At 45.4% G+C, this 27,054-nt stretch overlaps 1 protein-coding gene across 2 annotated transcripts in view; it reads right to left on the reverse strand.

Moving 5' to 3' along the window:
* ARFGAP3 (ADP ribosylation factor GTPase activating protein 3) overlaps positions 1 to 27,054 on the reverse strand; it is a 55,551-nt gene that overhangs the window by 15,057 nt on the left and 13,440 nt on the right. For both annotated transcript variants that reach the window (XM_045466911.1, XM_045466912.1), the window contains 10 exons: positions 26,098 to 26,170; positions 24,969 to 25,100; positions 23,065 to 23,148; positions 18,298 to 18,385; positions 14,412 to 14,471; positions 12,526 to 12,572; positions 11,394 to 11,536; positions 8,076 to 8,204; positions 7,525 to 7,647; positions 1,357 to 1,488 (listed from right to left, as the gene is read on the reverse strand). In XM_045466911.1, the coding sequence (XP_045322867.1) occupies positions 1,357 to 1,488; positions 7,525 to 7,647; positions 8,076 to 8,204; positions 11,394 to 11,536; positions 12,526 to 12,572; positions 14,412 to 14,471; positions 18,298 to 18,385; positions 23,065 to 23,148; positions 24,969 to 25,100; positions 26,098 to 26,170 (1,011 nt within the window). The remainder of the gene's footprint in view (positions 1 to 1,356; positions 1,489 to 7,524; positions 7,648 to 8,075; positions 8,205 to 11,393; positions 11,537 to 12,525; positions 12,573 to 14,411; positions 14,472 to 18,297; positions 18,386 to 23,064; positions 23,149 to 24,968; positions 25,101 to 26,097; positions 26,171 to 27,054) is intronic.

The raw sequence follows: 27,054 nt of genomic DNA on the forward strand, positions 1-27,054 counted from the left end.
GTGACAACACGGATGAACTTGGAGGACATCATGCCAAGTGAAATAAACCAGACAAAGAAGAAAAATACCGCACGCTTTTGTTCCTATAGGTGGAATCTAAAATTAAAAAAACAAAAAACAAAGTGAAACTCATAGTGTAGAATGGTGTTTCTTTCCCACAGCCTTCAAGGTAGGGGGAAATGGGCAGATGTTCAGAGGGTACAAACTTCTATTTACAAGATGAGTAAGTTCTGGGGATGTAAAGCAGGCAGAGTGACCATAGAAAGTAATACCGTGTTATATACGTGAAATTCGCTAGGAGTACAGATCTTTTTTTTTTTTTTTTTTTTTTTTTTTTTAACGTTTATTTATTTTTGAGACAGAGAGAGACAGAGCATGAACTGGGGAGGGTCACAGAAAGGGGGAGACACAGAATCTGAAACAGGCTCCAGGCTCCGAGCTGTCAGCACAGAGCCCGACACGGGGCTCGAACCCACGGACCGTGAGATCATGACCTGAGCCGAAGTCGGGCACTTAACCGAACGAGCCACCCAGGCGCCCCAGGAGTACAGATCTTAGGTGTTGCCAGCACACAAAATGAAAACAAACAAACAAAAAAACCCCAGCCCCAATAGGTTAAACTAATTTGAGGTGAGGCAAATGCACTTCTCATTTATAATGTATACTAATGCCATTTTACTTTTTAAAAAGCTGACAGTAGTAATTTTGTAAAAGGATTTCAGGCCATTTAAAAAAGCCTGAAAATTCTAAAAAAACATGAGTAAATATCCAAAGCACCCGACATTTGAAGGAATTTTCCTATTTAAACAGACCCAGCATTTTGATCTTCAGCTCCCTGTGGAGGTAAGTTGGTGAACACTGAGGGCACTGTTTGCAATGCACGGAAGACACCGTTATGCATCACGCAGGATACAAAATGACTAAGCTGGCCATAGACTGCAGTCACCCAGCATAATCCCAGGCTGTGCCTGTTGTCCCAACGTATTACTAGGTCTCCCTGCACTTTTGTCCGGTTTGGACAGGAGATTGTGAAGTCTTTCATTCATAATCAACAACCGGAGGTAGTTGTTCGACAGGTGAACGGACAAACAACTCAACAACGAAGAGGAAGAAACATCATGACAAGCGTCTCACATGCACCACGAAAAGTCAAAGAAGCCGGTCTAAAAAGGCCAGTTGCCGTATGATTCCATTTATAGGACATTCTGGGAAAGGCAAGATTGTAAGGTCAGAAAACAGAGCAGGATGCAAAGAATATTCTTGAAACAGTAGAATAAAATCATTCGCTAGTCTTAGAGAATTTCCCTGGAGACCCATGGCCTCAATATTTACAATCCCACTGTTCTCTGTTCATACCTGTCTGAATAGCCCGTGGGTTTCAGGATAGTATCCGTATCTTTGATGGTCTCTTTTTTCCAATAGGAATCTGAACTGTCATCCCAGCTAGAAAAAGAACTGCTCCTTAACTCCATCGGCTCGTCAAAGTACCTGTATGAAAAAGAGGGACATGGTGACTTGGGAGACATTACTGATGTCCACTCACATGGGGTGCACGGCGGCTACACTTCCTGGGCCTTGCAGTTGGAGTGGCCATGTGACGAGAGCTGCAGAATGAAACAGAAGCAGGCGTGAGGAGAGTCATTCCCAAGGCCTTTAAAGTGCCTGTGCTCAACTCGCCCAGTCCCTTCTTCCTGTGCCACATGAAAGATAAGGTGGTTTTCCAGGTGCTCCAGCCTCAGGCAGGAGAAGCTTCCATCCATCTGGAAGATCAAGGTGTTACCCAAAGGACAGGTAATCTGGACAATCACCTGTACCCTCAGCTGAACAAGAAATAAACCGTTGTTGTGTTAAGCTTTTAAGATGGGGTTGGGGGCCGGGGCGGGGGGTGGATACTTGTCAGTGCAGTATAACCTAGCCCATCCGGATAGCACACGATGCCTCTGAGCGTCTTTACTCACCACAGGTGACGTATTTTGCTTTCTCTGGGTCTAGTTCTGCCTAATCAGGTAGTCGCAACAAAAACCCCACTCGAGGAGCTCCCTGTTGGCAGTCCCTGCCAGGTAAGCCTGGCGACAGCCCTGACCACTTAATGTAAATGGTGCTAATTAGCCTCTTGGCGGAGTCAGATACAAAGTTATGGATGGCTAATGGCTGGACCATTGTGCGGATGCTTTTCCAGCCTGGGGCTTGACGTGAACTTGATCTGTAGGCCTGTAGGTGGGTTTACTCTTTCACCAGCCGAGTACCCCTGAGCCGGGCCTTGCTCAGAGAGCAAAGCTCCACGGCAGCTTCCTGTCCTGCGTGGTGACAGAAAAATCTCTGACCACGAGCAGCAGGGTTTGCCTGGAACAGGACAGAGACTCAGAGGCGAGGTGGATGTGCCAGAGCCTTAAGAAGTGACCGTGCTTTGTCAGAATTCACAACAGCTTAGGATGGAAAAGAGCCCTGCCAGATACACACTCCTTTTATTTATTTATATTTTTAATGTTTATTTATTTATTTTGAAAGAGAGAGAGTGGGGGAGAGAGAGAATCCCAAGCAGGCTCTGTGCTGGCAGCACAGAGCCCCACATAGGGCTCGATCTAACAAATGGTGAGATCATGACCTGAGCCAAAATCAAGAATCAGATGCTTAACAGATTGAGCCACCCAGGCGCCCCCCACTCCTTAAATGTGGAGTTAAAGAAGTTCAGCAGAGGCAGATTCCAAGGCTTAGGTCTTGAGAAAGGAAGGATGATGGAAGATAATGTAGACGCTTTCTTTCAAAAATGTCACCTGGCTTTCTGCAGAGTAAGAAAAGACGTGCATGGGATACATGGTGAACACCGAGCTCGGATGTCATAAGAAGTCGCACAAAGACGGAGAGCCTGGGCAGTCAGAGGGGCCTGTAACCAAAGATGAATAGAAGAGGGCAGCAAGAACCTGTAGGAAAAAAATAGGCCAAGGGCCCCTATGAGCTAAGAGTTGGGGGGTTGGAAATGCTAAGAACAAACATACTTTTTCTGGGTTAAAAAAAAAAAAAAAGGCGAAAGGGATAAACCTGCTATTTGAAGGAGATGGTGTGGCTTTACGTGGATAATAGAGAGAAAGCAGAATTTCCAGAAGGGGCTCTGCCTTCTCTGGCGAGGAGGTCCTGAAGAACGAATCTCCTTCCGCTAGCCTTCTCTCCCATGTAAGGAAGACCCAGGTTCCGAGTAGATGCGTGTTTCAGCGAGAAACAGGCCAGGCTCTCTTGGTGGCTGATGGGCAGGTGGGCCCGAGCCCCGGCTCTGCCTGGAGGAGCAGGGACAACCGGTCCCTGTGGAGGAGAGACCTGGGCAAGCAGACTTTTGAGTGGCTCAGAGAAAGGGGGCTTGCCAGATGTGGGAGGCACACTGGCCTGAAAGTTATCTTCAATTATTCAAGAGATTTATTTGTAAAGGTCCAAGCGAGAGAGTTAAGACCAAGTCGAGGAGGAATTTAGAAACGACTTAACAAGCATCTACGAGGAGGAGCCGGTGCTCTGCTAGATGGGGACACAGGGCAAGGAGACACATCCAGCCCCTGCTCTCATGGGCCTGGCTGATCTGAGCTCAGAAACCCAGCAAGGGACCTAAGTAAAGGCATCATTCCTCACAGAGCTGCCCCAGGACAGAATGGCTGCCTGGAGGAGGAGGAGGAGGAGGAGGAGGAGGAGTGGGGTGGGGAGAGGGGCAGCATGGTCCCCTGGAGGATGCTCACCAAGAGGATGCTGGGGGCATGAGGGTGGGAAGGACCGGGCAGGGGGTGGTTGGAACTTCCAGGCTCTTCGCAACTCTGAGCTGCTGGGACTTAGGATTTTGCAGATTTAGTGTCACTCCAAGGAAATATTCTTCATTCTTGTAAGTCCAAGTGCTCATCTTGGAATATAAGCATGTCGGATTTTTTCAATGACTGGATTATTCAAAACTCAGGAGGGAGATGGGCGCCTGGGTGACTCAGTCGGTTGGGCGTCCGACTTCGGCTCAGGTCATGATCTCACAGTCTGTGAGTTCGAGCCCCTTGTGCTGACAGCTCAGAGCCTGGAGCCTGCTTCAGATTCTGTGTCTCCCTCTCTCTCTGCTCCTCCCCTGCTCATGCTCTGTCTCTCTCTGTCTCAAAATTAAATTAAAAAAAAACATTAAAAAAAATTAAAAAACAAAAAAACAAAAATCAGGAGAGAGAGAGCCATTCTGCTCGGATCCTACTGGTCAGCAGGAGCACTGGGCAGCATTCTAAGTGTGGGGCAGGTGGGCGTGGGGGTGGGCTCTCTGTGCTCTGACAGATGTGGGAGGTGAGCAGCAGCCCTGGGGGTGCAGACAGCTGTCCCATCGTTTGGAAGGATGGGCTAACTGATGCCTGATGGCTGTGGGGCACTTGCCTGACCTTAGAAACACAGCAGTCTTGATTTCCACATTTTTCCCGACTTTTTTTTTTTAATGCTTATTTTTGAGAGACAGAGAGAGAGCGCAAGTGGGGGAGGGGCAGAGAAAGGGAGACACAGAATCCGAAGCAGGCTCCAGGCTCCGAGCTGTCATCACAGAGCCTGACACGGGGCTCGAACTCATAAACCGTGAGATCGTGACCTGAGCTGAAGTCGGGAGGCTTAACCAACTGAGCCACCCAGGCGTCCCTTTACTGACTTTCTAATGTTCTGGTTTCTAGATCCTGGTTCTCAATGCTCTTCACTTGTATTTTTGCTCTCACTCTGTCTTCATCCAACCCTGAGGACATTCCTTGCAATCCCCTGGTACTCCAACAGTGCATATCTGATTTACAGCTGTAGACAACCGTCTACCCAGTGAAGGCCACGCTGACTGCTTATATAAGGCTGAGCAAATCACTCTGGTTTCATTATTTTGTACCCCGTATATAATTACACTGTTTATATCCTGAATATAATGGAATTCAATTTGAAAAATCCCAGATATGGTGGATTTTATTTTTCATAGAAACAGCACTATTTCATAATTTATAATGTTCAAGTTCTAAAGGGCTAACGAATAATTCGGAAGCAGTGCAGGCTGCTCATGGAGCTAATAGGCTGGCTCTCCTGGAGGCTGTGTTTACGATCCGTCAGTCGCCAGAGTACTAATAGCTCCCTTGTTCTCTACCAGCAGTGGTCACACCCAAGGAGGCTAGAAAAGGCACTCACGGGGCACCTGGGTGGCTCAGTTAGTGTCCAATTTCAGCTCAGGTCACGATCTCGCGGTTTGTGAGTTCGAGCCCCGCATCGGGCTCTGGGCTGACGGCTCAGAGCCTGGAGCCTGCTTCGGATTCTGTGCCTCCCTCTCTCTGCCCTCCCTTCCTTGCTCACGCTCTGTCTCTCACTCTCTTCTCTCTCAAAAATAAATAAACACTAAAAAAATTAATGAAAAAAATAAAGAGCAAATCAGAAACGATCTCACATGCATGAGCTTTTAAATCAAGTTAGAAATTTAATTTTATCCTGTAGAAAATATATGTAAATTTAAAAAGAAAAAAAATTTTTTTAACATTTATTTACTTTTGAGACAGAGCATGAACGGGGGAGGGGCAGAGAGAGAGGGAGACACAGAATCTGAAACAGGCTCCAGGCTCTGAGCTCTCAGCCCAGAGCCTGATGCGGGGCTCGAACTCATGGACCGCGATATCATGAGCTGAGCCGAAGTCGGACGCTTAACTGACTGAGCCACCCAGGCGCCCCTATGTAGATATTTTTATGTGGTTTTTTTTTTTTTTAGTTTATTAATTTATTTTGAGAGAGAAAGAGAGAAAGCACAAGTGGAGGAGGGTCAGAGAGAGGAAAGAGCGAGAATCCCAAGCAGGCTCTGTGCCGACAGCGCGGAGCCCGATGCGGGGCTTGAACCCGCAAACCGCGAGATCCCAACCTGAGCCAAAGTCGAACATTCACCCGACTGAGCCACCCGGGCGCCCCTAAATACTTTTGAAAGGCATGATTGGGGGGTTGCCTCTGTGTAAACCACACCTGGTGTGTTATACAAGTGACTCACAACAGGTGCCAAACCATCCCTGTATCTGGCGGCACTGACAGGGAACACCACTAACCTAGTAACTTTTTTTGGTCAAATATCCGGACTTGACAGAATGGGAAGCAGTGCGAGGAGAATTTTTTAGGCATAGTACTAAGCTATGAACTTTGGGAGGATGTGTGTCACAATCAGCTTCCAGTTAATAGTTAACATGCATGTGTATCTCGTATGTATATGAAACATATAGCCCGTGTAGATGTGAAACCGCTTCCAGCCTGCGTAAGTAACCGCCAGACAACAGTCATGGCCTTCCAGACGTGAGCCACGGAGCCTCCTTCAACGCACCGCCCATGACTGATGGACACACATTCGATTTTCCCGAGCTCCAAACTTGGAAGGTGGCCCTCGGCATAGTTAAGAATCTAACCACAGTGATTACACATTTAGACTGAGTCACGTCTCTTGAACTGAACTCCTATGTCATAAACGCAGCTAAACGTCACGCAAATAGTCAAGCGCTATTCCAAGTGCTCCACGTGCATCAACTCATTTGCCATCGCACAACACAGTGAGGCAGACCCCAGCATCTCTAACTTACAGAGGCGGAAGCTGCAGCACAGAGAGGTTGAGCGACTTGGCCAAGGTCACACAGTCATTAAGTGGCCCAGCCAAGATTCAAATCCAGACCGTCTGAACCGGGGTCTACACTCTCACCCCTGTGTTCTCAGCTGGTGCTCACCTCCAGTTCACAGCCCAGGTTTACATGGTGCCTTTTTAGCAGGACTCTCCTGTATGGGTCAGGTTCTTGGAAGAACCTCACACGGTGAGTCAGTTCAAGTCTCAACTTGTTCTCCCTGCCCTTCAGGCCCCTGGACCTGAACCGTGGTACTTGCCACGGTTGCCTTCACACCGAAGTTAGGCAACTGGTCCCAATCTGATGGTGGAGGCTGAAGGACCGGCACCTAGCTGACCCTGAGAGCCTTCAGAGTGTACTAGTGTTTTCCATGAATCGATAACACACACACCAATAGTGTTTGCTATTTGTTCTGAAACAAAAGGATATGGACCTTTGGGCTCTTGCCTTGTTCTCCAATTTCACACTTAGATAAACACGATTCCTACTTCTTATTTTTTTTAAGTTTATTTATTTTTGAGAGAGAGAGAGAAAGAGAGAGCACACGCAAGCAGGGGAAGGGCAAATGAGAGACGGAGACAGACAATCCCGGGCGGGCTCACAGGGCTTGAATTCAGGTCGTGACCTGAGCCAAAGTCAAGAACCAGATGCTCAACCCACTAAGCCACCCAGGCGCCCCGCAAGTTCCTACCCTACTTTCGACTCTTGGTCACTGATTTTATTATGAACATCTCACAGGCATTGTCCACTTATGAATCTTTGCCCCATAATTTTCCAAAGGATACCCTTGACTCCAGCCAAAGCTTGGAAAAGCGACGAAGTGAACTGATTTGTATTTGCTCTTAATGCAAATAAACGAGCAGGTCCACATTAGTGACCACTTTCTAAAACAACGCTTTAAGGCTGATTTGGGGCAGGTTACCTTGAGCTGGAAGTAAAATAAGGGTCGCCGCTGTCATCACTGTATTTCTTTCTTGATTTTGCCATGATCGGCGTCTCCTGCTCAATGGTCTGCATGTCTGAAGTCACGGAATGTGAAATACCACTGCAGAAACAGAATAAAACGGAGAGGAATTATATCAGTTCAGGAAGACACTTGTGCTCACCAAAGAATAAACGTTTTATACTTTCAACAAAAACGTTAGTGGGGTTAAAAACATGAGCAATAAAAACGGCATATATAGTTTTTGGCATAAGCACCGAAAAATACTGGGCCTTTGTGAGGACTGGAACTAATTACACAAGATGCAGTCACACATATTAGCTCTGTCTGCAGCATCCGCTTAACAATGAGTCAGGCCTATTTCCTTTTTGCTTTGACTCACTTTGGAACTTTTCATGCTAGGTTGAATACTAGAGAGGAGGAAAACAATTGAAGAAGGGAAGGAATCATGAGAAAATACTTTCCCGGTTGACGCCAATAAGGAAAATCCACGCGCCATTAGCAACGTTTAAATTCTGGAAGCCACGTACCTCCTGCAGTTTCCGAACCCCATGCCGAGTCTCTCTGACTCTATCTTTTTTTTGCCACTCATGTTCATCTTCTCGTCCTTCTTCATTTGAATCTCAAGATCCTTATAGGCTAATCGCAGTGATGAAACGCTGCCAGAAAACCAAAGGCTCCTTAATTTAGCTTTAATTCTGTGTTCTCAAGTTAAAACACTAAGTGAAATTAAACACGTCACGGATAATTCGAGCTTCGTGCTTCTTTCCATAATTAACAACTACGAAGGCAAATTGGCTTTTTTTTTCCTTAAAGGTCTTTTTTGAGTAGATGTTCAAGAAAATTTGAATGAGTTTACACCTGCTTTTTGGTTGCTGCTGACCCTACCTTACTGTTCTAGTTCATATCACCTATCATCATATATTAATCATCACATCATCATATACTACCTGCCGTGTAATGACATAATATATGCTAAGATTACGTCTACGTAGGACAGTAAAAAGCAGAATTTCTTACTTGAGCTAATATTTATACTTTTGCATTACATAGCAAAAGCATGAGGTTAGTTGCATTGGTTTGCACATATATTTGACTTTACAAGTAGTTAAATTAAGGGGCGCCTGGGTGGCTCAGTCGGTTTAAGTGTCTGATTTCAGCTCAGGTCATGATCTCACGGTCCGTGGGTTTGAGCCCCGCGTCGGGCTCTGTGCTGACAGCTCGGAGGCTGGAGCCTGCTTCGGATTCTGTGTCTCCCTCTCTCTCTGCCCCTCCCCTGCTTGAGCTCTCTCTCTCTCTCTCTCTCTCTCTCTCTCTCTCAAATATAAATAAGCATTTTAAAAAACCAAATATGTAAATTAAGACGGAGTTACTTAATTGCAAAAGATTCTTCAGAGGACCGCTATAGAATCAGGCTTCCAAGAGCACTCATTTCTTAGCCAACCTTCCTTCTGTGCTACTCGTCAGACACTAATCATCTGTTTATCAAATACCTGTTACAAATGACGTACCAAAGGGGTAAAAAGAGGTATCCAACACTGTCCCTTGCTCTCAGATTCCTAAAAACGTTACAAATACTTAATTTTTCATAAAGAAAACTATGCAATAACAAGAGTATTTTATATTAGTAAGACAGCAACAAAACTTGGGGGCCCTGAAAGGTGATACACCCATGTTATCAGGAATTCTAAGCTATTATCTGTTTCATAAAATTGTGCAAACTCTCATGAATTTCTCATAAGAAAGGCACCGTGTAAATTCCATAATAATATAAATACATTTCCCTGTAGTAACAGGGAATGACAACTAAATTTCTTACTAGAAAAAAAAAAAGAGTAAACAGAAAACAGAAAAAAAAATAACACTGCTGCTGTTTCCTTCCTTAGTCAGGATTTGTTTTGTTTTAATCTGGTAGTTTTGTTTTCTTTACCATTATTCCTACAGAGCAGGGTCTGACCACGTCCCCAGTTTTATCACTCAGAAAATAAATGATACTCTTGCGTCAACTTTTTGGAGGAAGACCACAGATCTGCCGAAAACCACGAACAGATAAAACCGGAGCGGCAGATTCTTCTGGAGAAGACGAACGGCCGGGAAGAAAACGTTCCACTGGGAAGACGTGAGACGGGAGAACTTTCCTCCTCAGCATCTGGCTGGGACCGAGGCTACCGCCACCAACAGCACCTGCTCTCCGACCCGGGCTTCCCGTTGACGCGGGGATGGCAACGCCCACAGGACGAAGGAGTCAGGGCTCCGTGTTCCCCAGGCCCTGCTCAGGGGAGGCTCCCAAGCCGCTCAGGCCAAGCAAGGGAGGGGGCTCCGGGGCTCTCCTCTCCCTCATCTTCCCACCCACTGTGCGCAGGCTCCTCTGAGGGTGGGCCCAGGAACCGCCAGCAGGTGAGGACTAGGACAGACAGCTAGGGTTTCACAGGCTGAAGACAGAGAAAAATGCCGTTCCTTGACAGTTTTACTCAACTGAAGATAACTCTATTTACAGCCGTTAAAAAATTAACTTGCAGAAAAATAAGGCCGTTGCGTCTTTAGGATAAGACACGTGTGCTTTCCCAGAGCTGGCGCAGCCCTGGCTTGGCGGGATGGGGCTGCGACGGGTCTGAGAGGGAGGACAGTGTCTTGGGCACAGTGGCGCGGCTGTCCTGAACACGGCCAGGAAGGCTGTCAAAGCAGGTTCCCAAATCAAATTCATAAACACCCATGGCCCGCATCTTTGCGTATACGCTGTACTGAACCGTCCTAGTGAAAGATTCGAGTTAAGGCTGGTGTTGCCTCGAACAATAATACACTAATCTCCATCCCCCCCCCCCCCCCCCCCACTGCAGGGAGGGAGCAGGTGCTTCGTGTTCCGTGTCTTCTGTTCTGATCAGGCTCTAGATTGTACACGCTCCAGGAAAACCACGCATGAACAATCTGCACAGAGCCCACTCCCAAACACCAAGAGAAGCAGTCTAAACCTCAGGTTGGACCTTCCCCCCATTTTCAGGGTCAAGATCCCAGCTTAGAGAAATTACAGTGAAGTCTGTGACCACAGCTCAAAGCAAATTTTACATAAAGCATTTCAAACCACATTTAGTCTAACTACAGTTTAGTGCTGCCCCCTGTGTTCTAGGAGTTAAATGACAATGAGAAACAACAACTTCCAATTCTCTGGGTTTACCAACTAGAACATCCCTTAGCAAGCTGCTAGCATGAATAACAAGAAATCACAGCGGGTTGAGCACTTACTCTGTACCAGGCACTGTTTGATGCACTTTAATAAACGTTAACTAAGTTAACCCTCAAAGCATTAAGCCTCATAAAATAAGCATTATTATTTTCTTCATTACGCCGTCCATAGTAACGCAAGCCATAATAATAGTAATAAATAAATAAAATAAGTACACATAAGAACTAGGAACCCAAGCTGCCTTTCCTTCAGGTGTTGTGCTCACTCTGCTTTCTTCTCTCCTTATGATTTTTTTTTATACCCAGCACATGCACTTTCCAGGCAGCCATACTGCTCCCCTGTTTCCAACACAAACAAAAACCTCTCAAGAGCCTGAAATGTCTACTTACAATTCTCTTGACTGGCTTCCTGGTTTCCAGTTTCTGCCCTAGTCTGTCTGTCCTAATCTCATCACCAAACTCACTTTCCAAAATACACCCCCTTCATCAAAACGATTGGCCTGACTTCAAGGTACCCCACATTATCATTCCAATTTCACCAATCCAGGCAACTCCCCCCTCCCAGCACCGAAAAAAATTAAATGGCATTTTGAAAGCAAATCTCAAGCGTTGTTTGATTAATAGCCTTATTCACTAAACACACACTACTATAACTAAATCAAACTTACATTGATTCTTCCTTAGGTGCCGCGCTGGCCAGAAGGTCTTCCTGTTCCTTCATTTTATCTACAGCTTGGGCTTGTTTTTCAATTTCATTAAAGCATGTATTTGCCAGTTTCTGGGCTCCCAAACTTCCTTTTTTGGCCCCAAGCTAGAAGATATAGAAGATTAGATTCGACCCACGCTGTTTGAAAGCTTCAGCTAACGGCTAACACTTCCTGAGGTCTACTACCCGCCAGGCACTGCAACCCACACTTCATATTTGTTCTCTCGCTTAGTCCTCACAACCCTGTGAAGTTGGCACTACTGTTATCCCCAGGTTAGATGAGGAACTCAAGTCTGGTGCAGGTTAACTGACTTGAACAAGATCACACAGCCAGTAAGATGACGGACATCAGGAATCAAACCCTGGTGACAGCATCCCTTATTAGAAACGCAAACACGACAGAAACTCCCACAGGGCCTCTCCTGATTTTTTAGAATTCTGTCATTAGCAAAAGAAATGCTGTCGAACACTCATTCTAGAAAATCTTCACTACGTGTAACATTCACCTCATGGAACAAAACCTAGGTTTTTATCAAAGCCACATTTATGGGGCACCGGGGTGGCTCTTCCGGTTAAGGGTCTGACTCTTGACTTCGGCTCAGGTCATGATCTCATAGTCCTGAGATCGAGCCCCTCGTTGGGCTCTGCACTGGGCATGGAGCCTGCTTGGGATTCTCTCTCTTCCTCTCCCTCTGCCCCTCCCCAGCTCGTGTGCATGCACTCTCTCTCTCTTCCCCACCCCCCCCCAAAAAAGTCACATTTATTATTACAGTATGGCTCAAAATAAATTTTAAAAAAATGACAGGGGCACCTGAGTGGCTCAGTCGGTTAAGCATCCGACTTCAGTTCAGGTTGTGATCTCATGGTTCGTGGGTTCAAGCCCCGTGTTGGGCTCTGTGATGACAGCTCAGAGCCTGGAGCGTGCTTTGAGCTCTGTGTCTCCCTCTCTCTCTGCCCCTCCCCCACTGACGCTCTGTCTCTCTTTCTCAAAAAAAATAAACATTAAAAAAATTTTTTTAACGACAAAGGTGGCTTTCTTGAGAACATAGGCTATTTTAAAGCCAAACTACCAGGTATTTATATGCAATACTTACTCCTCTTTTAGCTTGATTTGGTTTCTTTTTTATGATAGAGGACACCTCTGTCAGAAAATAAAAAGTGGAAAGTCAGACCAATAGGAATACGCAATTTTTCTAATTCTAGCGTATTTTTTTAAATTCTAACATATTGTACATATTATGTAAGAGACTGTAACATTTTCCACCTCAGTTGGTCACCCAGAACATTCAAGCACACGAGTGTATTGCAGATTAAGAGAGCTTTGTTAAAATCGAGTTTCTCGGCACTTCTAAGTAGGATCCGAGCTCACAGAAAACATTTTGTGCACACCACACTAGAGAGAAGTGAAGAGCCTGGCCTTGCCCACCCCACCCCACCCCACCCCACCCCACTCATTGCTTTCTTCGGAGCATTTCTTAAATACATTAGAACAAACTCTCCTCTTAAGCTCTGCTCTTCAAAAACTTTTAGAATTATTTTAAGATATAAAGTTAGCCAGGCATTATGCACACAACGGAAGCAGTGGTATGGTTTCTCACCCTGACTTGTATACAGATTTATCACGTCAATCAATGAGAATTACAAAGCATTCCATTATTTGAGTAGCAAGGCTTTCTAAATTGCACAAAAACAGATGAGGCTTTAAGATAAAGTTTCTTAAAAATCGTTTTCTGGGTAAACTTTAATCATAGATTACACATTCTGTTTCTACAATTATGTTTAAGAGACCCAGTAAGAATAAAATTTTAACTTTTTTCTTGCAAAGATGAGAATGTGCTTTAATAAGAAAAGACAGGGGTGCCTGGGTTGCGCAGTCGGTTAAGCGTCCGACTTCAGCCAGGTCACGATCTCGCGGTCCGTGAGTTCGAGCCCCGCGTCAGGCTCTGGGCTGATGGCTCAGAGCCTGGAGCCTGTTTCCGATTCTGTGTCTCCCTCTGTCTCTGCCCCTCCCCCGTTCATGCTCTGTCTCTCTCTGTCCCAAAAAAAAGTAAATAAACGTTGAAAAAAAAAATTAAAAAAAAAAAAAAAAGAAAAAAAAGAAAAGAAAAGACAGCATAGGGGCGCCTGGGTGGCTCAGTCGGTTGACCAACCAACTTTGGCTCAGGTCATGATCTCGCGGTCTGTGAGTTCAAGCCCCGCGTCGGGCTCTGTGCTGACAGCTCAGAGCCTGGAGCCTGCTTCGGATTCTGTGTCTCCCTCTCTCTCTGCCCCTTCCCCACGCATGCTCTGTCTCTGTCTCAGAAATAAACATTAAAAAAAATTTTTAAAAATAAGAAAAGACAGCATAAAACCACACACAACTAAAGATTCAAATTTAGCCCTACTGAGAGAATAACATCATTACGTGCCAAGTATGAAAATGATATCTATGGAAGTTTTTCTTTCCATCACTTTCTTTTGGATCCATGTTAAAGCACTCACATAATCTGCTCCCAACCTCCTACGAGGCTATTAACTCGGGATGAAAATATCTGGAACATTTCTAATAGTTCAGCTATTTTTTCACCAAAGTACTTGCTTTCCAATTAATGCCATGCAATGTGTGCTCATTTCAGAGTATAATTCCCTGATGCTGAAAAAGTAAAGATCCTGGTAAAATCAGAAAGACAAGAACACTCTAGGAGACGTCGCTCTGCCCTCTGCTCATGCTGGGAACATAACCCAGTTCAACACAAATGAGCAAATCAACAGTTTCAGCAGCTCAGCCAGGGACACCACACTGGTTGCCGCCACTCACGGGCCTCAGGCTGGTCCTAAAGGGGAACGGCATTTTTGCTCAATAAAAATCTTATTAATAGATTAGTAATCATGATGCCAGATTACTCTACGCATTCTAGGCAGAACGGAAAGCCAGGATTCATCGTTCTCTCTTAATGAATCTCACTGTCTGAATCAGAATATGGAGTCGTAGGCATATTACCTAAAGCAGCCTTTGTTGGTGCGTTAAGACCTTCCACACTTGGTCCTTGTTCTGGTCCACCTGAAAGGTAAACATATTGATATCAATGCAGAAAATATACTCATTAAATGTGCTTTTGAATATACGACACACTCAACTTGCTCGGTACCACGTGTTACCCAAGTTTGTCGATTATTGGTTTTCTTTTTAGCTCCCTATTCTATTTTACCATTACAAGAATTTTTTTTTAATTTTTTTACATTTATTTATTTATGTTTGAGAGACCGAGCACAAGCGGGGGATGGGCAGAGAGAGAAGGAGACACAGAATCTGAAGCAGGCTCCAGGCTCCAAGCTGTCAGCACAGAGCCCGACGCGGGGCTCGAACCCACGAACCACGAGATCGTGACCTGAGAGGGAATCAAGAGTCGCATGCTTAACTGACTGAGCCACCCAGGCGCCCCCAAGGGGAGGTGGAATTCTAAACAATAAAACCTTTGGGAGAAACTCTGCGGCTAAGGATGCAGGGTTTAAAATATTTACAAGAACAGAATCTTGTTCTGCATGCAGTTCTCTCAGTTTCCTGTCAGCAAATCAAAGGGAGACACCTGGACTCCAGAGGTCACAGGGACACCTCCAGGGCCCCGATGCTTCAACCTCCAAAGGCCTCTTATGCTAACTAGTTGTAACAGTAACAATGTTCAAATCGCCATCGGTACTTTCAGAAGGTACGACGCTCGCCTTGTCTCTGTGTTAGTCAGGAGAGCGTCGGGATTATTTTTTCTCCTCTGTCCTTTTGGACAATGACAAACCCGTCGATGGCTCAGGTAGATTCCTTCTCTTAAAAAACAATCCCCCTCTGGAGGGGCTCACAGCCCAGGGAAGGGACACACACGGACGTGGCAATTCCCAGAACCAGGCCGAGCTGCGCTAAGAGGGAGACCACACATAAATGTGGTCGTGACTGGGAGTGTCCGTGGGGTGGACACAGCCTCTCTGAGGACAGGCGTTCGCGCAGAGACTCCAGGAAGGAGGCGGCAACATGACAACCAGAGGACAGATTCCGACTGCAAGCAACAGGGCCGAAGGGCCAGTGCGGCTACAGGGCAGGGTGGGTCTAAGGAGTTGAATTGCTACGCGCCACTTAGAAAGGTGTCTGTCTTCTGGGAATGCAAGCTGGTGCAGCCACTCTGGAAAATGGTATGGAGGTTCCTCAAAAAGCTAAAAACAGAACTACCCTACGACCCAGCAATCGCACTACTAAGCATTTATCCACGGGATATGGGGGTGCTGTTTCGAAGGGGCACATGCACCCCAATGTTTATAGCAGCACTATCCACAACAGCCAAAGAATGGAAAGAGCCCAAATGGCCATCGATGGATGAATGGAGAAAGAAGATGTGGTGTACACACACACACACACACACACACACACACACACACACACACACATAATGGAGTATTACTCGGCTATCAAAAAGAATGAGATCTTGCCATTTGCAACTATGTGGATGGAACTGGAGGGTATTATGCTAAGTGAAATGAGTCAGAGAAAGACAAATATCATATGACTTCACTCCTATGAGGACTTAAGAGACAAAACAGATGAACATAAGGGAAGGGAAACAAAAATAATGAAAGAACAGGGAGGGGGACAAAACAGAAGAGACTCATAAATATGGAGAACAAACTGAGGGTTACGGGAGGCGCTGTGGAAGGGGGTAGGGGCTCAATGGGGAAGGGGCACTAAGGAACCTGCTCCTGAAATCATTGTTGCACTAGATGCTAACTAATTTGGATGTCAATTTTAAAAAATAAAAAATTAAATTAAAAAAAAGAAAGGTGTCTGTCTTCTTACCAGACACTTAGGGTCACAGGCACAAAGAATGAAATGTGCCAAAACATCACAGACTGCAAATCATACAAAACCCAGCCACGCCAGCGTCCTTTGCATATGAAGGGAACAAGCTTTTTGTCTATATATGAATTGCAAAACGCTTATCACCGGTCTTTAAAGCATCTCTTCAGAACAGAAATGTTGCATTTGTGATAGATTTGTTAATCTCTTCCTTTCACGAGGCTTGAACATGCACAGAAGGCTTCCCCGGTTCCGAGAGGACAGAAAACCTCCACCCGTTTTCTTGCAGCACCTTTATACTTTCATGATTTATATTTAAATCCTTGACCCGCCGGCATTTTGTTTGGTATAAGGAGTAAAGAAGGAATTCTGCTTTACTGTAATACTTTATCCAAAATGCTAGACGCTTGTCCCAACTCATCCACTGTTCCCCAGAATGCAAAGGGTTCCCATCCTGGTTCACTGACAGGCCTACTCCTAAGACCAGTAAAATGAAAAACCGGCATCCTAAAGTCTGCCGTTTGCTGCAATCTCAGACACTCCCATCCTTACACCCGCACTTGAGTGCAAATGAAGTGACTTTTCCTCACAGCAAGCTCCCTACCCCACTCACGGAGACCTGAGTGGCCACTCTCCCAGGACTCTCCTCTTGATAAGTATCAGTCACTCTCTCCAACCCTCCAGCAAAACCCTCGCCAGGAAGTTTCTCGAGTAAGCGTCTCAGTCATAAAGCTGGTGGAGTGTTTGGTCTTTGCTCCTTCACGAGGTTCTCTCAAGTTCCCCAAAGCAGCTCCGGGCTCAGCGTATGCGAGCCAGCCCTTCTGGCCACGCTCCAGGGTGCCCACGTAGCTGTCAAATGTCACCTTGTTGTTAATTTGCTCAAGCCTTCCGGCTAACAAAAGATGCTCAGTCTTAAACCAGAAAAGTTGACATCTTGATCCTTGTTATTCCTATCACATAAGTGATGTTTTTAAATGCCAGCAACGGACAGAAGTACCGGTAGAATAAATACAATCCTATAATCAAGTCACCAAAGGTAAATCATTAGATATCAACTATTCACAGAATCGGTTTTAAAATGGAAATCTTGTTTTCTGACCGTAGAAGTAACAGAGACACATTACAAAAGTTCAGTCACATCAAAACTATATCAAGTTGAAAGTAAAAGTAATTCATTCGGTAATTTTATTCTCTGGTTAACAATTTGGTATGTATCTTCCAGAATGTTTTCTGTGTGTATATGCTTTTGCTTCAGTGTTTTACAAAAATGAGATCATATTTCCTGTTTGGTAATATCTTCTCCCCCCACTATATAATGTACCATGGGCATCTTTCCTTCATTAAATACAAGGATCTTATTTTCTCTTTCCTTTTTTTTAAAAAAAGATTTTATTTTTAGGGGCACCTGGGTGGTTCAGTCAGTAGAGCAACCGACTTCGGCTCGGGTCATGATCTCACGGCTCACGGGTTCGAGCCCCGCGTCAGGCTCGGTGCCGACAGCTCGGAGCCTGGAGCCCGCTTCGGATTCTGTGTCTCCCCCTCTCTCTGCCCCTAACCTGCTCACATTCTGGGTCTCTCTCAAAAATAAATAAACATTAAAAAAAATTTTTTTTTTTGGGGGCGCCTGGGTGGCGCAGTCGGTTAAGCCTCCGACTTCAGCCAGGTCACGATCTCGCGGTCCGTGAGTTCAAGCCCCGCGTCGGGCTCTGGGCTGATGGCTCAGAGCCTGGAGCCTGTTTCCGATTCTGTGTCTCCCTCTCTCTCTGCCCCTCCCCCGTTCATGCTCTGTCTCTCTCTGTCCCAAAAATAAATAAACGTTGAAAAAAAAGAAAAAAATTTAAAAAAAAAATTTTTTTTTTTGAAGATAAAAAATGATTTTATTTTTAACTAACGTCTACACCCAACGTGGGGCTCAAACTCACAACCCTGAGATCAAAAGTCACGTGCTCCACCAAGTAAGCCAGCCGGGTGCCCCACAGGACCTTATTTTCTAATAGTTTCATAGCCATTGAACCAAAGGATAACATCACACGACAATTCTGAAGACTACCTTCATTATTAGCTGGAGTGGTCTCCACATTCCTTGGTGACGAAGAAGATGCTTCTGGCTGTGCTGATGTCCAGCCTGTGCCACTCACCTGAAGGTGAGAAAATTCACCAGTCAGCAAAGCAAGAAAAGAAAAAAAAAAAAAAATCAAAGCTAATAATGGAATGGTCACCTTCCGAGTACCTGGGTTAGCGGCAAGGAAAGATAATATTAAGACATGTCTATTCTTTTTTCTTTTTTTTAATTGAAGTATAATTAACGTACAGTATCACATTAGCTTCAGGTATACAATATAAAGATTCAACAACTCCATACATTACTCAGGGTTCATCAAGATAAGTGTGCTCTTTGTCCCTCTTTACCTATTTCAACGCTTCCCCCGCCCCCCCACCCATGCTTCCTTCTGGCAACCACCAGTCTGTTCTCTGTATTTAAGAGTCTGTTGTTTTATGTGTCTCTTTGGTTGGTTTCTTAAATTCCACATGTGAGTGAAATTACATCGGATTTGTCTTTCTCTGTCTGATTTATTTCACTTAGCATTATAGCCTTTAGGTCCATCCATGTTGTTGCAAATGGCAAGAGCTCCTTCTTTTTCGTGGCTGAGTAATATTCCTGTGTGTGTGTGTGTGTGTGTGTGTGTGTGTGTGTGTGTGATCTTCTTTATCTATTCATCTATGGTGGACATTTGGGCTGCTTCCAGAGTTTGGCTACTGTAAATAACACTGCAATAAACAGGGATATAGATCTTTTTGAATTAGTGTTTTCATTTTCTTGGGTAAATAGCCAGCAGTGGCATTACTGGACCATATGGTAATTCTATTTTAAATTGTTTCGGGAACTTCCATTCTGTTTTCCACAGTGGCTGCACCAATTTGCGTTCCTACCCATGGTACGTGAGGGCTCTTTTCTCCTCACATCCTGTCCAACACTTATTATTTCTTGTGATTTTGATTTTAGCCATCCTGACAGGTGTAAGGTGATCGCTCACCGTGGTTTTGATTTGTGTTTCCCTGATGATGAGTCATGTGGAGCATCTTTTCCTGTGTGTTTGCCATCTGGATGTCTTCATTGGGAAAATGCTTATTCAGGCCCTCTGCCCATTTTTAAAAAAAAAATTTTTTTGACAGAGAGAGAGAGAGAGAGAGAGAGAGAGAGCATGAGCAGGGAAGGGCCAGAGAAGGAGGGAGACACAGAATCCGAAGCAGACTCCAGGCTCCAAGCTGTCAGCACAGAGCCCGATTTGGGGCTCAAACTCATGAACTGCGAGATCATGACCTGAGCCGAAGTTAGATGTTCAACCGACTGAGCCACCCAGGCGCCCCCGAAAGCAGCATCTTAATGGTCCCTTCTCGTTATTCGTGGTAGTTACGTTTTTTTTTTTTAATTTTTTTTTAATGTTTTTATTTATCTTTGAGACAGAGAGAGACAGAGCATGAGCAGGGGAGGGGCAGAGAGAGTGGGAGACACAGAATCCGAAGTAGGCTCCAGGCTCTGAGCTACCAGCACAGAGCCCGATGTGGGGCTCGAACTCATGGAGTGTGAGATCATGACCTGAGCTAAAGTCGGACGCTCAACCGACTGAGCCACCCAGGCGCCCCTCCTCTGCCCATTTTGTAATCAGATTATTTATTGTTTTCAGTGTTGAGTTGTACAAGTTCTTTACGTATTTTGGACATTAACCCGTTATCAGACATATCATTTGCAAATATGTTCTCCCATTCGGTAGGTTGCCTTGTCCTTTTCTTGATGGTTTCCTTCGTGACGCAAAAGCTTTTTATTTTGGTGTAGTCCCAAGAGTTTGACTTTGCTTCTGTTCCCCTTGCCTGAGGAGGCATAGCTAGAAAAAGGTTTCCGTGGCTGATGTCACAGAAATTACGGCCTATGTTTTCTTTTAGGAATTTAATGGTGTCAGGTCTTACATTTAGGTCTTTAATCTATTTTGAGTTGTTTCTTTTTGTGTAGGGTGTAAGAAGGTGGTCCAGTTTCACTCTTTTGCATGTCGCTGTCCAGTCTTCCCACCACCGTTTGTTGAAGAGACCTTTTCCTCATTGTAGAGTCTTACCTCTTTTGTTGTAGATTAACTGACCACGTAAGTGTGGGGTTATTTCTGGCTTCTCTATTCTTTCCATCGAACTGTGTGTCTATTTTTGCACCGATATCATACTGTTTTGATTACTACAGCTTTCTGCTATATCTCGAAATCTGAGATTGTGATGCCTCCAGCTCTGTTTTTCTTTGTCAAGATTACTTTGGCTATTCAAGGTCTTTTGTGGTTCCACACAGATTTTGGGATTTTTTTGTTTCAGTTCCTTGAAAAATGGTGTCAAAAACATGTATATTCTTAAGTCTCTGTTTTAAGGCTCCAATTCCTTATTTTTCCTCCACCAGATTTTTATTTTGTGATAACTTCAGACTTGCAAAAATGCTGCAAAGATAGTAGAGTTTCCATATACGCTTCACCCACCTTCCTCTGATGGTAAAGTACCCACGGCACATCTGCCAAAACTAAGAATTATCATGGAGGGATCAATGATCTAGCTATCGTTATTAGCTAAACTCCAGACTTTATTCAGATTTCACCACTTTCCCACCCCCGTCTCTTTTCTGTTCCAGGATCCGTTCCAGGCTCCCATGCTGCATCGGTCGTGTCTCCTGAGTCTCCTTCGGTTTGTCACAGCTGCTCAGTCTTTCCTGGTTTTCCACGACCTTCGAGCTTCTGAAGGGTAGTGATCGGCTAGTTTGTAGAATATCCCTCAGTTCGGGTGTGTCCAATGTTTTCTCGTGCTTAGCCTCAGTTTGGGGGAAGAATGACACAGGGCTGAGGTACCCTTCTCACTGCCACACGTCAGCTTCCCTGAACGTGGGCGATGCGGACCCTGATCCCTTGGTTAAGGTGGTGACTGCCAGGCTTTTCTCTGATAAATTCACTGTTTTCCCCTTCCCATTCCCTAGTTTTGGGAACAAGTCACCAAGTCTGGCCTGCACTCAAGGGGAGAGGGGGTGAAGCTGCATCTGTGGAGGGGCAGACTATCTACAGATATGACTGAATTTTTCTCTAAGAAAAATCATCCCTTCTCTCCACTTATTTATCCAATCATCTCATCATTATTAGTGGGGACTCGTGGATATTTGTTCCATTCTTTGGATTATAATCCGAACTGTCGTTATTTATTTTGTTGCTTGAATGATTCCAGTTTTGACCACTGGGACCTCTTTCCGGTTGGTTCCTGAGTCCTTTAGACATGCCCTCCCCTATCTGCCACCCGCTCCGCCCAGCACCTGCTTACTTTCCGACACTCCAGGGCACTCCAGGCTCCCCAGTGGCCCGGGCCCTAGAATCGGCCATTTCTCTGAAGGTAGCCCCGGGTCCTCCTGGCAATTAGAAACCAAGATGTGGGTGCTGGGTGTGCTTGTGTACCGGAGTGTCCCTGTCTCTGGGCCTCTTGGTGGACAGAGGCGGGTAATACACATGTGTCTGTCTCTGCTGACCCATGCGTGTCCACTACCTGTCATCGTGCTCCACTGTGTGTGCGCGCGCGTGAGTGTGCGTACAGAGACACGCTGAAACAAACGTGAGTTCACGTTAATGCTAATTCCACACGAATTCCCACACTAGGCACCAAACTGTCTGTCTCCTCCTTCCAGCCTGTCACTTCTATTCCTAACACTGCTCGGCTACTAGTCCTGGACGTTCTAGATCTCGTTCTATATTAAACAAGAGGCACAGATCATGACAGAACACCTTATCTTTTCTTTTGTTTTCTGTTCTCTTCTTTTTTGAGAATTGTTTCTGGTAACTGTTAACTATGTCAATGAACGTGTATGTGCACATCATAATAACAACAACAAAAAAATCAAGGCTTAGCGATTTATACACCTTTCCACATTTTTACTTGGAAGTTGGTTACAGAACGGGTTAAGCAAACAATGCTCCCTCCCCAGTGGGGCTGGGAAGAGGCAGGGCAGTGAACAGACATCTGAGGCTCTGAGCCAGGGGTCCACCTACGTTTCCTCACAGGACAGCTCCGTAAATATTTTAGGCTTTGGAGGCCTCACGTTCCCTGACCTGAGAGATGTGGGGATTGTTCTTGGCTCCTGTCGGACCACAACGACAAAGATCATTATTCTGATAGCATTTACTGACGGTTCACCCTGTGCCAGCTCCTAACTCCTTGCATCTGTACTGACTTCATTCTTACAACAGCCTTGAGATACGGTATGCTCTATGGGCACGACTAAACAGGGACAATGAGGTTCAAACCCCTATTAAAATTTGGTTAAAAAAAAAAAAAAACCTGTCTTCGTTCTTGGTCAGTTCCATAGCTGTGACCTGAATCATGGCAGGCCACCAGTAATAACAGCTCGGCCCCCCTGGAGCCTGGGCATGGGCCTGTAACTAAATTCTGACCACTCGGATATGAATGGAAGTGATGTGCACTGCCTCCAGATTGTTTTAGTGAAAGGAGGGGGCACACGCTTCCCTAGAAGCTTCCCTTCCCATTGCTGCGAAAGGTCATGAGCTGGGGCAGACACTTTGGACTGTGAGATAGAAGCCAGTACGTGGAGAAGAGCAAAATAAATCCCTCGGTCAGTCCTGGACAGGCGACTTCCGAACTGCTGATGGAAATTCATTTCTATCTTGTGTGAAGTGACTTATTCCGGGTTTATCACAGCGGCTTAGCCTGGATCCTAAGTGAAACATTTCAATATATGCCCTTTATAACTGTAAGAGTAAGCATACTTTAAAATTATATAAAGCAGAGTACATACCTCAGGAGAAGCATGAGAGGCAAAGAAATCTTCCTCTTTTGGTGGAGAGGACAAAGGCGGAACCACACAGCTATCAAGCCACAGCTAGAACAAAAACATAAAGTGTGTGCTGAGTCCTTCACCTGGCTTTAAAAGTTTTTCTTTAATACTCTCACTCCCTTTCCAGAGACCTGTTTGCTAATGATTGGTACTTTCCGCTATTACACAATCAGTTAACAGGCCTACACGGGGCCCCTGAGCACATTTTGGTTACGTATCAACCCAGTAACTTTTGCTTCCAAGCCTTGAGGATGTCAAGGACCAGGTTCACAAGCCGTTTCTGAAAAGGAAAGACGGAGGGCTTCATATCCAAGTGCATATTGTATCTAGACTATCATCAATCCTCATTTTTGGTGGATTCCATATTTGCAAATTCACCTACCTGCCACAATTTACCTGTAACCCCCAAGTCAGGACTTAAGACACTTCTGCGGTCCTTCATAGACATGTGTGGATCAGTAAAGAATGTAGGTCACCCCGAGGTGCACGTTCCCAGCTGAGGCTGAACAAGGTGACGCTCTGTCTCCTTGTTTCAGCTCTCAAACTGTAAGTAAGTGTCCTTTTTTGTGGTCGATTTAGCGACACATTTTTCACTTTGTTGTGCTTTGTTGGTGATTTCATTGGTTAAAGTGGCCCCCAAGCCCAGTGCCGAAGTCCTACCTTGTGTTCCTAAGCACAGGAAGGCTATGATGTGCCTTATAGAGAAAACACAGAATGAGGTAAGCCCCACCCCCCACCCCCGGGCATGAGTTACAGTGCTGTGGACAGTGAGTTCAATGTTAATGAGTCAATAATTATATATTAATGATACATTAAATATTATTATATCCATATACTATTAATTATTATATATTTAATTGCATATTAATAATATATTCAGCCTGGCTGGCTCGGCCTGCTTAAGCATCCTACTCTTGATTTCGGCTCGGGTCATGATCTCAAGGTTCGTGGGTTCGAGCCCTGCATCGAGCTCTGTGCTGACAGTGCAGAGCCTGCTTGGGATTTTCTCTCTCTCTCTCTCTGCCCCTCCTACTCCCTCCCTCTCTCACAATAAATAAACTTAATTTTTCTTAATTTAAAAATTTAATAATACATTCAATAAGGTGTCCTTAAATAGTATCACATGTAAAATAAGGTTATGTACTGATCAGCTGATGGGAATGTTGTGACCCGACACTCACAGGAACCTAGCCCTCTATCTCTCCTAGGAGTGATGTTTCCGCATTTACTCATTCAGTGCATCACTCCCATGAACCTCAAGAATCGACTACACATGGTTTCGTTGCAAGAGAATCCAGCTAGAAGGTTTTACTGTTTGGGATAGGTAACACCACTTTAAAAAAATTTTTTTTTTTTTTTTTACTGCTTTTATTTATTTATGAGAGAGACAGAGAGACAGAGTACGAGTGGGGGAGGGGCACAGAGAGAGAGAGAGACACACACACAGAATCTGAAGCAGGCTCCAGGCCCTGAGATGTCAACTCAGAGCCCAATATGGGGCTTGAACCCATGAATTGTGAGATCATGACCAGAGCTGAAGTCGGACACTTAACCAACTGAGCCACCCAGGTGCCCCTAAATTCTCTTTTTTACATTTTTATTCACTTTTGAGAGACAGACAGAGACAGAGTGCAAGCGGGGGAGGGGCAGAGAGAGGAAGACTCAGAATCTGAAGCAGGCTCCAGGCTCCGAGCCGTCAGCACAGAGCCCGACGCAAGACCCGAACCCACGAACTGTCAGATCATGACCTGAGCCGAAGTCGGACGCTCAAATGACTGAGCCACTCAGGAGCCCCCAAAACCACTTTTGTACCGAAACGAATGTTGTTCATCTGCCGGAGGCGATCCAACCCACCCGTGACTTACATCAGTGCCATGCTTCCGCGTTGCCTGGGAGGCCAGCGACTTGATTCTCTCCCGATAGAGCTGAGCAGCGCGACTGTTGTACTTGGCATTGGTGTCATTGGTGGCACAGCCGTGTTGATGGAAAAAGGAAGACTACAGAGGAAAACGCATGAATTAATAGCAACGCGGCATTAAATCTCACCTGTGACTGAAAACATTACTTCATGTTATGAAGGAGTTTTTGGGAAATACTAGTGAAAACAAAAGTAATTAAACCACATAATTTACAAAAAGAATTCGTACTACCTAATTTAAAGTCAACTCCTCCTTGTAAAAGGGAATGCTTTCCATACATTCAACATTGGTATTTTTTTGTAACCGGGCATGAGACTCATGGTACAAAATGACAAAGCTGTGGCCCTTCATTTCTCCATCAACCCACTTTGGTCATTCTGAATTACTCTGTTATTTGGGGGGACGCTTTCCACTCTGGACTACTTTTAGCTCATGAGAAATTCATTTCAGTTTGAATTCCTCTAACTTGGAATTTCTGACAAATTGGTTAACAGGGGCCACGCCAACCATCACCTTGTCTAGTGCTGTTTCTTCGTGAACAGAAACCACAGCATAAGCACGAGATAAGATAAATGTTTCAACAGTTAGAGGAAACTGTTTCCAACCACCTCATAAGGGTCGGAATTCATATCTCAATGAAAGCAGGCATTCTAGAAACCTGTATGAGCAATCCTTATATTGACCCAACTGGATTCATCAGATATACTGGGTTTGTAAATGAAGTTTAACATATTTGAGGCTCTTTATTTAGGTTTGTAAGGGAGGGTAAAAAGACCTGCTCTTTTAAAACTATAAGTTAATTGGACACTTAAGAAGCTATGTTTTATGCAGAAGTTACTAAGAAAGGGGATCTCCTTTGTCTTCTTCGGCACTGTATCTCAGCACCCAGCCCAGAGCTTTGTGTTTACGAGATATTTAAAAGATTTGGGGATAAACAAGTTACCAGGGCCATCCACTCCCGGGCCCGTCTCGTCTTGGCTGCTCAATAGGGCCTCCCAAACTCATACATGCAAATACCCAACCTCCCTCCCGGCTTATAGCGAAAAGGGAGACAGCAGGTCTGCGATGAACTTACTGCGTGAGCATTTCCTCCAACTTGCATGCATCGCAGCTGAAACCAAGACCAGTTCGAGTCCAGCTCAGTAGATCTAAATGGGGAGAATGTTCTCAAATGTTAACACGTTCTTCCCCCAGAACGAAGCCACCAAAGTTTTGGAAACAAGAGTTCCCTTGATTTTCAGGATCCTGAAGACTTCTAGGTCTGTGTTAACAGTGACAGGGGATGTGCTGGGCCTGCAGAGCCTGTGATAGTGATGCAAACAGCTCCCGGCCCCTCTCATCCTTCCTGGCAGCCATGTTTCCAATGGCCCAGCCACACACTCCCCTCCACGCGTGACCACAGGTGGGCCGCCCCAGGTCAGGAGCACTTCCGCTGCTCCAGACAGCGCCTCATCTGGGGCTCAGGGACAAGACGAGCTTCCTGGGCCGTTGGAACAACTGTGACTCCTCGCCTCCCATTCTCAGTGGCTTATGATCTAAAAATCGGTAACGTCTCTCTGCTCAAAACAGATGTGCTCTTCTGATTTTTCAGATCAGCTACGCATTTGTCCAGTCCGACCTCTAACAGGAGCCTCGGGGGCGCTCACAGTCTCATCAGCAAGCAGAAGGGACCTAACCAACACCACCGCCATCAGGGAGGGGAGAAAACTCAGGATTTAGTGCTCCTGACGTGAAAACTGGAAGGGCCTTCTCCCCTACCACACCTCGTGCTCTACTCCTCTGCAACCCGAGACCAAATCCAGGCAAGGTAAAGGCAATAACCGTATTTCCCAACAATAACAATTCGCCGCGCGATCACTGTAAAGCAAGGTGTGATATTCCAACAATGTTAGAAGCCTTTACCTTAAATCCGTAGGTAAGAGCAAAAAGCAAGGCTGTCCCATATGCAACAGCTTGTCCCCCCCTAACTGTAAAGGAACGTGGACGTTTCTGAATGGGTGTAGGCAGAGTCCCTGTACAAAACAGGAAGGTA

This window comes from Leopardus geoffroyi, chromosome B4 (assembly GCF_018350155.1).
Source record: "Leopardus geoffroyi isolate Oge1 chromosome B4, O.geoffroyi_Oge1_pat1.0, whole genome shotgun sequence".
NCBI classification, from domain to species: Eukaryota; Metazoa; Chordata; class Mammalia; order Carnivora; family Felidae; genus Leopardus; species Leopardus geoffroyi.